This window comes from Aphelocoma coerulescens, chromosome 4A (assembly GCF_041296385.1).
Source record: "Aphelocoma coerulescens isolate FSJ_1873_10779 chromosome 4A, UR_Acoe_1.0, whole genome shotgun sequence".
Lineage (NCBI taxonomy): Eukaryota > Metazoa > Chordata > Aves > Passeriformes > Corvidae > Aphelocoma > Aphelocoma coerulescens.
The window spans coordinates 20551296-20564887 of NC_091018.1; the positions used below are offsets into that span (position 1 = coordinate 20551296).

The 13592-nt window shown below is 50.2% G+C and overlaps 1 protein-coding gene across 9 annotated transcripts in view; it reads right to left on the reverse strand.

The window, feature by feature from the left end:
* The window catches only part of ARHGEF9 (Cdc42 guanine nucleotide exchange factor 9), a 193059-nt gene that overhangs the window by 149878 nt on the left and 29589 nt on the right, over window positions 1-13592 (reverse strand). For 7 of the 9 annotated variants that reach the window (XM_069015708.1, XM_069015709.1, XM_069015713.1 and 4 more), the window contains 2 exons: window positions 8274-8421; window positions 5771-5880 (listed from right to left, as the gene is read on the reverse strand). In XM_069015708.1, coding sequence (XP_068871809.1) covers window positions 5771-5880; window positions 8274-8421 — 258 coding nt within the window. Of the gene's footprint in view, window positions 1-5770; window positions 5881-8273; window positions 8422-9461; window positions 10263-13592 lie in introns of those variants that run through there. The other 2 variants (XM_069015715.1, XM_069015716.1) reach the window with 2 other exon arrangements.

Here is a 13592-nt window from a genome sequence, read left to right on the forward strand (position 1 = left end):
TATCCCAGAGTGAAACACAGTGACAGAGCTGAGTAATGAGTTGAAGCAGAGCAATCAAGGTGGAACTACTGAGCAATAGGAGAAAGAAGCCATTCCAAAGTGCTATTTAAAGTTAGGCTGAGAGCTCCATTTGAAGCATAGAAGCGATTATGTACAGTCACCATTGCACACACATTTAATACCATGTAGGATGCAGTACCTACCACCTGCAGCTGCACAGAGACACCCCGAGGTTCAATGGCACTATAAAAACCATCATGAGCTGGAAGCTGAGATTCTTCTTAATATAGACTTACACATAACTGCTGAAGAGCTGAGAAGTCTGGAACTTCAAATCTCTCTTGTGCTACCCAGCACAACTCAAAGGTGACCATTTGTCATTTCAAGCCTCTCCTTTTAAGGATTCAGAGTCACTGAAGCCCCGTTTGTCCCCAGCAGGGCTGGAAAACACCTGTGTTATGGCACTGCTGGAGCATCACCAGTCATCACAGGTTATGTCCCCCCAGCCCTGCTCTGTACAAAACCACAGCACTTCTGAATGTTTTTCTAAAGAACCAGAGCGTGGTAAGTTTGGAAGTAGCACTCATTTCTAGTGCCAGGCTTCCCAACTGTGCTTTGCACTGCTCCTCATCCCAGTCCCCAGGGAGTGAGCCCAGAGCAGGGCCCGTTCATGCGAGAGGGATGCAAATGGGCTCAGGGCTGACCTGGAGTTCACATCCTCAGCTCTGCATGCTCTGCCAGCTCCCAGACCACAGCAGATCAGACACAGCACTGCTCAGGTGCTCAAAAGGCTGCAGTGCTGCAGAGCCCAGGGGTGCAGGGACCCTGGCTGGGCACTCCTCACACAGACAGATGGGGCTGGATCACAGCACTGCAATGTCTGAGGCTCAGTCCCTGCTTCCCCCTTGAATGAGCAAGCCAATTTTGATTTATTTTAACAACAGCGCACAGACAGAGTTTTTCACAACTTGCAAAAAGCATTCATAAATGGCTAAATATAAAAAAAAAACCTCCATAAGGACTTCAGAGCACTGCTAAGTAGAACAACATAATAGGTTTGTCAAGATATAAAGCAGCCCTCCCCAAAATATACGGCTCAGACATACCCTGCCAGCAGAAGTACTCAATGTTTAAGATGAGGGAAGAGAGATTCAACGAGGATTTGTTTTCCTGGCAGCCCTCCATACGTGCACATAAACCTCTTGTAGCAGCACACTGATATTTAAACTAATTAGCAGCAGGAAAGCCACGGACTGTGCTTTTCTCCCAGCCTATTCCCAGGGACACGAGGGCTCCAAAACGACTGCCATCACATCCCACTCACGCCCCAAGATGCTGCAGCCCAGGAGCCCCAGCCCAGCCCCAGTGCACAGGAACACGGGGCAGGACACTTGGCAAAGGGAAAGAAAAATCCCCCCTCTGCCCAAACTGCCCACTCAGCACTCTGTGGGAGGATAAAAATAGCAGGCAGGAGAGCTGGCCCTGAATATCAAGCAGCATTCCCTGCTCGTTGCAGCACAGTGAGAGCAAGAGAGAACCCAAATCAAGTCCCCTTCACTCTGTTCTCCTGGAGGCTGCACGTTGCCTGAATTTCCTTTTCCTCATAAACACAGCCAGTGGGGATTTAGCTCTGGGGAGCTGCAGACTGGCACATCCACCATCATCACTCTGGCAACCCCCCACCAGCCTCTGGAAAGAGCTCCTGACTTCCAGAGGAGTAAGGACAGGCTGGGGGGGTGGGTTTTGTGAATATTCAACACCTCTGCACAGCAGGCCTGCCTATTATTAGTATAGGGATGTCAAAGAAGCTCCTCTCATGCAAAGTTTCCAGTCTAGCTAATTAACAGTGGCTTCCTCCAGCATATAAATTTTGGCTTTAGTCCCTTGTACAAGAGCACGCAGGACAGGAGGGAGGGAAGGAGCAGAGAACAGGAATGGCTGCAGTCAGCTTTAGAGGCTGGAAATGAAATCTCTCATCACAGGTAAGACAGAGAGAACTAACACACATCCACACGCTGAGAGGAGGCTTCCCATTTTAGGAAGGGCTCAGTCCCCTCCTGGAGCACATCCCCAGAATATCTGTGGAAAAAGCTGCGATGATTTTGACTGGGCAGCTAACAAGGAGCAAAGAGTCCCTTCACAAGGGGCAGCAGAGGCCAGTGATTTGGGTCAGGACAGGACTGCCACCCTCTGCTTCTGACATCCAGACCATAAAACATCTCCCAGCACCGCTCTGGGCTGCAGAAGGGAACTCATTGCTCCCCTTGCCCCAGGGATCAGCCACGCCCCAGCTGGCAGGAGCTGCCTGAGGGTAAATCAGAGGCACAAGAGATGCTGAGGGTCTGGTCAGGGCAGCCTTTCAGGGTACTCTTTGGGATCTCTGTCTGCAGTCAGGGCACCTTGAGGTCTCCTGCAAGTTGGTCTTGATTGAGTCAAACTGCCCCCATAAAAGCAAAGGCTCTGAATGACCTCAGTGCTAAACCAAAATGCTCCACACATAAACTGCTTCAACACAGTTTTCTCCAGGCTGAAGAGTGTACTCTGGAAAAAAAATAAAATACTGAAAGCTTTTAGAAGTCTGACCCTATTTACTTTTTACCTCTTTCTTAAATTAGGAGAGAAATAAAAAAAATATATTGTATGACTCCACATGTACCACCCTCCAGTGCTTCAGTTTTCTTACTCCCACCTACAAAGGGGGAACAATAACTCTATCTACTCCATAAAAAACTTCTCCAGCTCATGCCCACACTTGCAGACACTTGCTAGAACAGCTGGGGAAAGACTAAATGGAGAAGGGAGCCACGAGCAGAGGGAAAAGCCCCAGGCTGTGCCTGCACACCTGCACTCACGGGTGGAGAGGAGATGGAGCACAGCATCAGACACTGCCCTTCTCTCCTTTCCTGCCACCACCACGGCTGCATTCACCATCCCTGCTCTCTGGACAGATGGAAGCCAGCTGCCACATGATGGGCACTGGTACCAGATGTGACAAACAACAGTGACAAACTCTGATCTCAACCAAGGGGGTTCCTCCCAGGGCTTGGGATCGGCCCCTCAGCCCCGACGTCGGGGTTAGCAGGTAGCTAAGAGCTGCCATTTCTAACTCACTCATACAACGACCCTAAAGCAAAAAACCCAACACCACAGATCCACCACCACCCCTCCTCCCTAAACAAGAAGGGGAAAGGAATGTTTTTGCCAAAACCTGCACACTGTACAGAGCAAAGAATAAACAGCCTCTGAGGGCTCCCAGGGCTCTGCAGTTCTGAAGGACTTGCAGTGACACCAGTGCTCCTCTTGCACAACCACCCTCATCCCTCCAAGGGACTGGTGCCCCCAAGACAAGCCTGATGCTTTGTCAGTCTCCTCCTGCTCTCTCTCCATCTCAAAATTCCCATTCAAGATGGCAATCAGGCACAGCTCCTGCAGAAGCCTGGCCTCTGGAAGGATAAATCCCTGCTTTCTGCGCTGCTCTGCCACCTCGCTGGTGTCAGCTGTCAATGAAAGCACCTGCCAAGAGACACCCAGGCCCACAAATCTCACCCCAAATTGATAAATCTTGACAGAGCAGAAACTTCTTTCTGGCCAAGAGGTGATTTGCAGCCCTGCAGATGTTCACTGAGCTTGGGGCAGAGGCGACAGATGAGTTTTCCAGCACTGCTCTTGTGAGCCACATTTACGTATCCTGCTCCTGCAGCCCTTGCACAGCACCTCTGATTTATAAACCCCAGCACAGGTTTCAGAGCTGCCAGTTTGCCATAATTTAGCAACAAGCTGCCTTATGAACAGGCCTCCCCAAAAACAATTCTCTGCCTCAGTGGTGCACAAGTCTTTGGCATGGCCGTGTCTGAGCCAAACAGCACCCGCAGATCTCTGTGCTCATGGGTAGCTCACTTCCCTTCCCAGCTCCACATCCTTCCCAGCTATCACCACAGGAGAAGCAGTTTCTTAGCTGGCCTTTCCCAGACTTCAGCAGGGTATTTGGCTTGCTGAGGTTTCAGTTTTCCACAGCCTCTCTGAGGGTCTCTGCAATCTGAAACAGGCCTGGCTTTATCAGGATGCTCAGGGCTCACATAATTCAGGAGCAATTTTATGTCAAACAGCACCTTGGCTTCCAGGAGGACTTCTCCAGGACAGCTATGAAAGCTGCAAAGGTTCATCTCAAGGGATTAATAAAGTGATTAATTAAGGTGGACCAAATATACCCATGCACTGGTCAGTACCAGATCCTGGACGTGGACACAGCTAATGGATAACACAGCTGAGCCATTCCAAGGCAGGGCTCGCACACTGCACAACAGGATATTTCACTGCTCTATTGCTCTGCAGTCACCTGCCTTTATCCTGGCCCCAAGGACAAACAGCTTTATTGGATCTGGATCATTTTATCTTCCAGGAAAACTTTGTTCAAAGCTTTAGATGTTCAGCTTGTCTAAAACCAGAGCAGCCTTCCTGAGTTGAAAGAAGCAGTTCATGTCTGGGCAGCAAGGCAGGACCCAAAGGGAAGGAAGAGAAAAAGAAGGGCTGAGCTCCTTGTCTATCTCTCCTCTGCCTTTGTACCTCAGCCCACAAAAACTCAGCAAAGAAAACAGAAGTGATGCAAGATGGAATTCCAGAAAGTCACAAGCGACCAGAAATCCAGCAGTCCATCCCTGCACACCCAACACGAGGAGGACAGAGCAGTCAGTCTCACCCACGGCCAACTTACTGCTCCTGGGATAGAAAAACACACAAAGAGGCCAGGCCCCCCTGGAAACCACATTTCAGGAAGGCAGTTCAGCAGATATCAAAGGGGAAAGGAATACAATAAAGGTCTGGTAAGGAAGGACAGCAGTGGGCTGGGAAAGAGCCACAGCAACACAACCACAGAAGGTCAGTTCCCCTCTCCATTCCAGCAGGGAAATTCCTGGCTCCCAGAGCATCCTTTGTTCATGTGCCCTACAGGAACAACAAGGGCTAAACCTGTTCTGCCACACTCGCTAGAAAACCCTGCCTGCATCACACTGCAGGCTGGAAAATCTGTTGGGTTTTGGACAATCCGGATATGTTGGGTACCAGTGAAACCAGACTCATGAGCACTACAAATCCAAAACACGACTACGAAATAACCAAGGCCGCCAGATTTCAAACACAGGGCACGGCAAAAAAACCAACCCTCCACCCAAGCAAGGAAACATATCAGACAAATTCTACAATTTTTGCCATATTTTCTGAATTTTTCCCAGAAAAAAACATGAACATCCCCAAGCCCACAACAGCTTTTACTTCCCCCACTAGAAGCATCATTCACAAAAAAAGAATTGAGTGGATTGTGCCTATATTTGCAAAACAGTTTGGGAAAGAAGCAGTGACGTGAAGTTGTCACCGAGATGGTGCTGGGAGCAGCACCAAACCCAAAGGACACATGGCTAAAAAGGGAAGGAGAAAAAATAAACCCATCACAACCACGGAGCAGATCTGAAGGCGATGTGAAACGTCACAGTTCCCTCCACCTGCAAGGAACACTCAGCCACAGGCACAGGAGGCCCAGTGACAGCCCAGAAAGCCTCTGCAATACACTGAAGGGACACTGATTTGGGGGAAAGGACAACGCATCTGCGCTTTCATTGCTACAAAATAATAACAAACCAAACAAAAGCCCATCCGTGGCTGAAGGACCAGGGATTGAGGAAGCTGTTAGTCAAGCACATTGTTATAAACACGAAGGCCAAAGCAGGCAAATCCCAGCCCTGAAGCAGGCAGAGGCACGTTCCACACAGCTCCTTACCCTGCTGATCTGCAGCTTCTCAGCTCCAGGCTTGAAGAGGTTCCATCGACGGCCACCGTTCCTGCAGTTCCCGCGCACCTTCAGGGTCTTTGAAGCCTGTTCGTTCTCAGCTGCCAGGAGAAAATCCACGGGAACAAAAAAAAAAAAAAAAAAAAAAGGAATGACAAAAGATAAATGCTGTGCTTTAGCTCAGGCTGGGGGCGGAGGCTGTTCTTTTAAATGAAAGAAACAAAATTGTTTGCAAGAGACTCATTCAACCTCTCCTTTAGAAAAGGAGAGCAGAGAGTATATTTAGGTGCTTTATTCCGTGCTCTTGGGATACAAGGGAAATAGTGCAGCTTGGATACTACAAAAAGGCAGAGCCGGGAGCCACATCCCGAGGTGGGGTGAGCCCAGCTGGCTGTGGAGCCAGGAGGCTCTGCCAGGAGCAGGAGACCCTCATCAACCTGCACCGGTGTGCACAGGGCAGCAGCTCCCTGGGTCACAACTGCTCCAGCAGCAGCACCTGCAGCAATCCCAGCTGCACTGTCACTGTGGTCCACAGGATGCCAGACCTTGGAAAAGAAACAGCTCCTCGAATTTACACACAAAACAAGAATGGATAAGTCCATAAAAGCTGGTTTTTTTAAGGAAACTGGGCTAGTTCTCACCCCCAGCGTTTCAGGCCAAGCCCTCACAGATGCAGTTCTGCTCTAGCTTTAATTGATACCGCTCGCACCAGACCCCAGCCTGGCCTTGCAGATGGCACTACCCAGGCACAAAGCAGCCTATGAGAAAGAAGCAAATGAGCTCTACTTTTCCAATCAACCCAAATTTTCAGCTCCACATCCCATCCCTCTCTTTTTGGGGTGAAGCTGCTATTTCTGTGTGAGACCAGAGTTTTCCCTCCCACATTTGGCGAGCTTAGATTTGAATCCCTTCTTCCATCAGGCTCTTCACATCCCCTGGCCTGGAGGGAAGGAAGCAGAGCTGAGCACCACTGGTGCCCCCACAGCAGCTGCCAGCACAGGTCCATGTGATCCAGGCAGCACACATATACGGTACCTGCATCCCCACAGGTGTCTCCAGCACCTGGAGGCTCCTCATCCCAGTCCTGGAGCAAGGATCTACAGGAAACAGCCACATTCTGGAATTCTTCCCTCAAAGATGCACACCGCTAAATTTCTAGCTCCTGAGGTACTTCTAACCAGGCAGAGGTTTCAGACTCTGTCAGTCCTGAGGGGTTTGAGACCAGCATAAACGGTTCCAGGCTTTGGGAGAGTTGAGACCCCCAAGCCAAACAGGTGGGGGCTCTGCCCTGCCCAGGCCAGAGCACAGCAGGGCTGGGATCCCGCTGCAGGCTGCCTGGGCAGCCATCCTGATTCTCTTCCAGCGTTGCTGGGAGAGAGATTGCACTGAGACCTATTTCCTCAATGCTGATGCAGGCAGCCTGCTGCTATTTTTAGCAGCCCACATTTCACTTTGGAGACTCTTGGAGAGCCAGGCTGCAGCACGGTGCCGATTATAGCAGGAGGCTGCTCGCGATGGAGCAGCGCTCGGGAGCGGGATGCAAACAGGGAATGCTCACTCTGAGGGGGGGGGTGTGACTCCCCTGTGCTGGGAACATGTGCACCCCAGCAGCAGAGCCATCAATTAACAGCACAGGCAGCCAATTTGCCTTCTCCTCCCTAGTTCTTCTTAACCCTGATGTGCTGCCACCATCCATCAGCCGCCCGGATCCCCGGAGCGCTCCCGAGCAATGCCAGCACAATCTGGCAGCACTCCCGTGCTTGCCCATCGCTAAATCACAGGATTCTTCATGCCAGCAGTGGCCCTTCAGGAAATAATTCCCTTTCTCTCATTATCAATCCTTTTAATTAGGAGGTTCCAAAAAATGTCGTCATCTATTCAGCCGTCAACCAATTTACCTGCCAGAACAAGACCCTGCCAGCAAATACATTCCACAGCGCTCTCTCTGGCGTCTCTGTGAGCAGGACAGATGCAGAGAGGTCACCCCAGACTCTGGCTCATGAGATTCCCTCCTTCATCATGAAAAGTACCCAAGCACAAGAGGAAAAATCCCCTCACTTCTTGTGCTTCCAAACAAACATCAGCCTTGAGTTGTGATCTCAGTATCCATCACCCCTCACCACCTCACCACAGAGGATCCCTAGGGGACAGAAATCCAAGAGAAAATTACCAAATATAAACTCACACAGCAGCTGCTGAACAGCTTTTACACCTCACGTGCCTACCCCTGTTCATCCCCTCATAACCAGATTACGGGGACTGTGTTCAGAGACACTACAGAGAGAAAACAGCCTTATTCCATAAACACACTGAGCACAAGAAGATCCTATCAGCCGGCACGAAACTCCTCAGCGCGCGGCTATCGGAGCTCCCTCACCTGGATGTAACCAGCACGGACGCAAGCCCCATTCCTGACTTTTCCACTCCTGCCCTTGGCTGGCTCTGCAGGATGGGTGACACCCAAAAACAAAGCTGGGAGAGAAGAGCCACTCACCTCGTCTCCGGAGCAGGTGCTGCATGCGCCCTCCCACCTGGTCCAGCCCCATGGGGGTGCTCTGCGAGAGGGGCTCGGAGCGGCAGCGCTCCACCAGCACCTTGAAGGGCGCTGCTTGCGGGGACGGCTGCGAAGGATGAGGCGTCGGCTGCCAAGAGAAGGGGCACAGAAGGGTTTTACCAACAGCAGTCAAATCTCAGGCAAAGCAACCCCAGGGCATAGAGTAATACGCAGAATTTCCAGGACAGGGCAGCACAGCTCGCTGCAAGCTGCACCTGGTGCGTTTCTGACTGCAGGACCTGCTGGCCCTGGTGTGCAGCCCCCATTGCACGGGGCTCAGACCTTGCACAGCTTTGAGTCCAACACCTCCAGGGGCACTGAGTGTCCCAGGAACTCCTGGGAGTAACCTTGATGGAGACCGACTTCCTGCTCTGCATTTTGGGGTGAAGCTGCTCTCCCATTCCCAAGTCCCAGCAGGAGCACACCCAGGGAAGGAATTAGCTGGTGCTGAGGACCCCGTAGCAGCAAGGGCTGGCTGCTTCCAAGGGACAGTGAAGAGCAGCCAAACTGGTTGGCAGCTCACTGATGACAACAGCTAACCAGACATGTCCTTGCATCTATAGCCTACAAAATATTTACCTGAATAAAACAGTTGCAGTGGGTTAATGCACCCAGAAAATGGCCAAATACCTCATTTATACCTTAATGCTTGGTAACAGCAATCCAAAGAATTGGCATTTACAGCTGAGTGGAGAAAAACGTTGGCGTTTTCCTCACTCCAACTTTTATTATTCTATTCCAGGAGGAAAAGTTCCTGAAAATGACACTGTACCATGACATTTTGCAGAATGGAATGTTCTTTTTAAAAACATCACAATTCAAACTCCTACGTTTCATTTTATTCTCTGTGACATGTGACACCGTGGAAGTCTTGTGTATAATCTTAGAGTCAAGAAATCAGAAGAAAAATCATTTGACAAAGGTCAGGGGAAGCAAACAAACTTAGAAACCTCTGGGAGTTTTCTAGGCTCAATCACAGACATCTGTCACACTTCTAGGAGCCTGCTAATAACTGGGTGCCTGGGATGGTTTGGTGTTTCCATCCTCAAGACTCCAGCAGCTCATTTTCACTGATGTGCTGTTATTTTCATTTACAGATGAAGAACAAAGCAGACAGGCTGTAATTACCCCAAAAGAAAGCTGTGGATGAATTAAGGCTCCATCTCGCAGCACCAGGATCATATCCAGTGAGCCAGTGCACTTCCCTTGGCTGGAAAACAGTTGGGAGGAGGTAAAAGCCAAAGAAAAGCTTCCTTCCAGGGAAGTTTTGGACACACAATCCCTTTACCACAAGGCCAGCGATGCCCAAAGGTGCCCCTTCTCACCCCTACTCTGATGCCCTGGTGTAACTTTTGAGGCTGGGAATGAGACAAAGGAAAGACACACCATGTGTTTAAAGAAAATATGTGGAAATCTGAATTATCCATGTGTTCCATGGCTGGTTATATATACATCCAAAGCTTATCAGCTCTGCAAACTCAACCTGCCTTTCCCTGACAATGTTAAAAATATGTTTCCCAAAAAACCCTACCCCACTACAGACAGCACTAAATATAGGCTTTAATTCAAGATTTTCCTAGCACCTCCTGGTTATTATGAACACAAGAATCTGAGCAGCTTGCAGATAGGCTTTAGAGGTTTGTCTCCTCTAAAAATAAAATGATTGTCAGACACAACCATATTAAAAGCCATAAATACCCAAAATCTTCATTCTGCAAGTAAATTGCACCTCGCTGCAGACAGGAATACAGCACTCTTTTGGCAACAGCAGGATTTAGAAAGTAAAGTACTGTTCCTTCATTTGGAAGGACTATAAAGCCTTTTGTTACAGCAGGCTGAGACATAACCCAGGAGCTGAATAACCAGGAGATGAAGAAAGCTCTGAAGATCAACTCTCCCAGATACCATTTCCTGGTCAGTGGCATTCAGCAGTGGGAGGGAAGGGATAAATCCACTCAGCAATCCCATCTCTGCAGCATCTCAAGCTAAAGGTCGCTGTGAACTTGCTGGGCATCACCTGTGACTTCTCAGCAAGCACAGAAACGGGAATGGATGTTCCTCTTGTGGAAAGGCACTTGGAGCTGCACTACAGCCAAAGCCCAAAGCTGTGGGAGGATCTGAGCGATGCCCCAGCTATCAGGCAGCAGATCTGCAAAGCCATCCCCTGGCATGTGCACACTCAGGCAAATCAGTAATCCCGCACTTCCAGTCAGACCCACCGTGCAGGGAGAGGCTCCTTTTCCCACACACAGCAGCTACAGCACAGAATCCCCAAAACCTACTCATGCCCTGACAGCGCCCATCCTGCCCCATATCCATGTGGGCCACTCGGAGCAGCACCACCCTGCACCAGGGACAGTTTGGATCCCGAGTCCAGCCCTCAGAGGAACAACCTCGGCTGCTCAGGAGAAACATCTGCAGTGGCACAGGAGTTTGAGCACACAGCCCCTTACAGAGCCCTGAAACCAAACAGAGCATCCCATCAGCCTGGCACCTCACCCTATGGGACACACAGCTTTTGCCAAGGCTGACAAACCCGGAGAAATCTCATTTTCACACTTCTGGCAATCCTAATCCCCCCAGAGAACAGCCTCACAAACCCAGCTGGGGTCTGTGCGCAGCCACAACAGCCAGAAGCAAGCTGCAGCCTGCAAACCCTTTGGAGATAAAACTCTGAACCCCAAGGAAAACGATTAGGCTTTCCGTTCCATAAAAAGAACTTTCCTATTTCCCAACAAGCCAGCAGAGGGCACAGAAAGACTGCGGTGAGAGCCCTCTGCTCTGTCACTGCGAGGGGGACACGAGCCCAGAGGCTCCGAGATGCTCCCGGTCGTGGCTCTGGGACAAGCAGGGACCTCATCCCATGGCAGATCTCTCTGCCAGCAATAAACCTGAACCTTGTTTCTGGGTCCTAAAAACTCCAAACTGATACCTGAAATATGCATTGAGGTGCCTGTTTTGCAACCTTTCCTAGTGTCACTCCAAAGGAGGTATCAAATCACCCACAAGCCCTGTCTATGGATACATGAGGCACTTTGGAAGCCCGATGGAAAGCTGGAATTGCAAATTACATGGTATCAAAGCTGCTTTCCATCTAAGCATCATCTCAAGCTACTGGAAGTGGTCAAAGACAACTCCTGGGGCTATGCCTGGCTACTTGCAGCAGCAGTTTCCCTGTTGGGATGCTGAGGTGTTTTTAGAGGTGGGATGAGGATAAATCACTTCGGTGGAGACATGGAAAATGTAAATTCTGTCCAAAACCTGGAAAACCCCCATGTCATCTTTTCCTCCATTTCTCGTATCGCTCAGAGTAAGGATGGCACTTTGATTCCAGAGCTGCTGCAGCATGAATGGAGTAATGCATTTCCCACTGACAATTTATTTTAACCTTTACCGTTCTTCCAATTCTTCAAAACGTTTTATCTCCACTGTTTCCCAAGTCCCCAGACCACATGAGAATTTGGGATGGGGTCTGAAAGCAGCTATGAGGGATGTGCTTTTCCACTTTTCTACAGCAGCTCTTATCAAATGCTGCTGCAATGCTATTTCCTTTAAAGCACCAGGATCGAATTCCTACCCAACTACTTGCCCATAGTATCTCTCAGCTCCTGCCCAAAGACATTACAACTTCAAAAGACAAGACCAGGAAGCAAAAACCAGGGGCATTAATTGCAAGAGATTACAGCTGAACAGATTTACTGACTGACAGAACTAATGTACAGATGCCCTAAATCCCACTCCAGCATCCCTTGTGCTACACCAGCCTCAGTTTGTCACACCATCTCCCCACAGGAGCCCCTGTGGGAACAGGCACTTTCATGCTTTTTGTGGGACAATGTTTAAGTTGTTTGGGAAATGCTTTCTGCCCTACACTGCTCATACACTGTAAAAGTGCTGGAGAACTTGCTCCCAGCAGCTGGCCTGGCCAAGCCAGCCCATCCTGGCAGCACCTTCTCCCTGCCTGTGGCTGAGCACTTCCCTTGAAATACAAATCCTACAGTTAACCAGAGCAGCCTGGACCGGAGGCAGCAGGGCCAACAACTGTCCTGAGGAACAGGTGCCAGCAAAGAGATGGATTGAGCCCTAAAACAATAAGAGGCTGGAGTTTGCTGCTACTGTCACGCTCAGGCTGCAGTTACTCCTCTTCCATGTTTATTTTTGGGAAAGTGTTTCCGAGTGCCACTCCCTGATGGGAGATAGGCGAGCAAAACCCTGGGGTATCTCAGGTCATTTGTTACTGGAGCTGCTGGCAGACCATGCAGGGCTCTTCCTGTCCAGGAGATCCCTCCTTTAGCCTCCCTCTGCTCTGGCTTTGATGCCACCACCAGATCGCTGTGCATTTCCAAACCTGCAGCAGGAGCTCCTGGGGTGCTCGAGGTGTCCACAACCCAGCTGGGGCTGTCTGCCATCCCTCCCACCCTGCTGCTGCTCCTGCCCAGGAGGCAGCCAGCCCTCCCTGCGAGAGGAAGCCGTGGCAGCCCGGAGGTCGTGTGCTATCGCCACGCTCCACGGGAACTCGGGGGAGGTTTCCTGCCCAGTTATCTCAAGCACCATATTTAAGTTTCTCAGTAATATTTGTAAGCTGCAACAGCTGAGCTGGGGCTTAGGGTATCTCCTGTTCACACAGCTGAGCTGGGAAGGCGCTGGGATTGTGCCCTGAGAGCACTGGGATCAGACAGGCAGCCCCTGCCCTCCTGGTGGGGATGTGGCTGCTCTGGGAGGAGAGTGCCGGTATTTCCCTCTGCTCCACTCCATCCTTTCGTGCCTCTCTCATCTTGCTCCCGCCCAGAATACTTTCAGCCTGGTCCCTGTGAAGGGATATCAAACCACAGCCCTCTCAAGTTCCTCCTAAAAATGTTTCTTCCAGCAACCCCAAGAAGTGACCAACCACTACTCAGTGCTCTGGAGTGCCTGGGGTTACACAGAGAGCTTTGGTAATTCTTTGTACTACACAAAGCAGAGCAGAAAAACAAAACCAGGAATAACTAACAATGCTACTGCCTGTTTTAGCTGCGAGTCAGAAGTTCAGATTTTTTCCCCCCCAGCATTTCTAATCTGCTGCCAATTTTCAAACACTTCCCCTCTTGGCTCAGGAGCTACTGTGACCCCTTTTCCAACAGGGAACAGCGTAACCACCTCTGGAATATCTCTTGTCTCTCCAAACCCAAAAGGAAAAGAGAAAGTTTCTTCACAAATCAACCTGATTTTTCTACCCGGCACCTTGATAAAAGAAAAAGTCCTCATTCCAGCCTCAGCTAA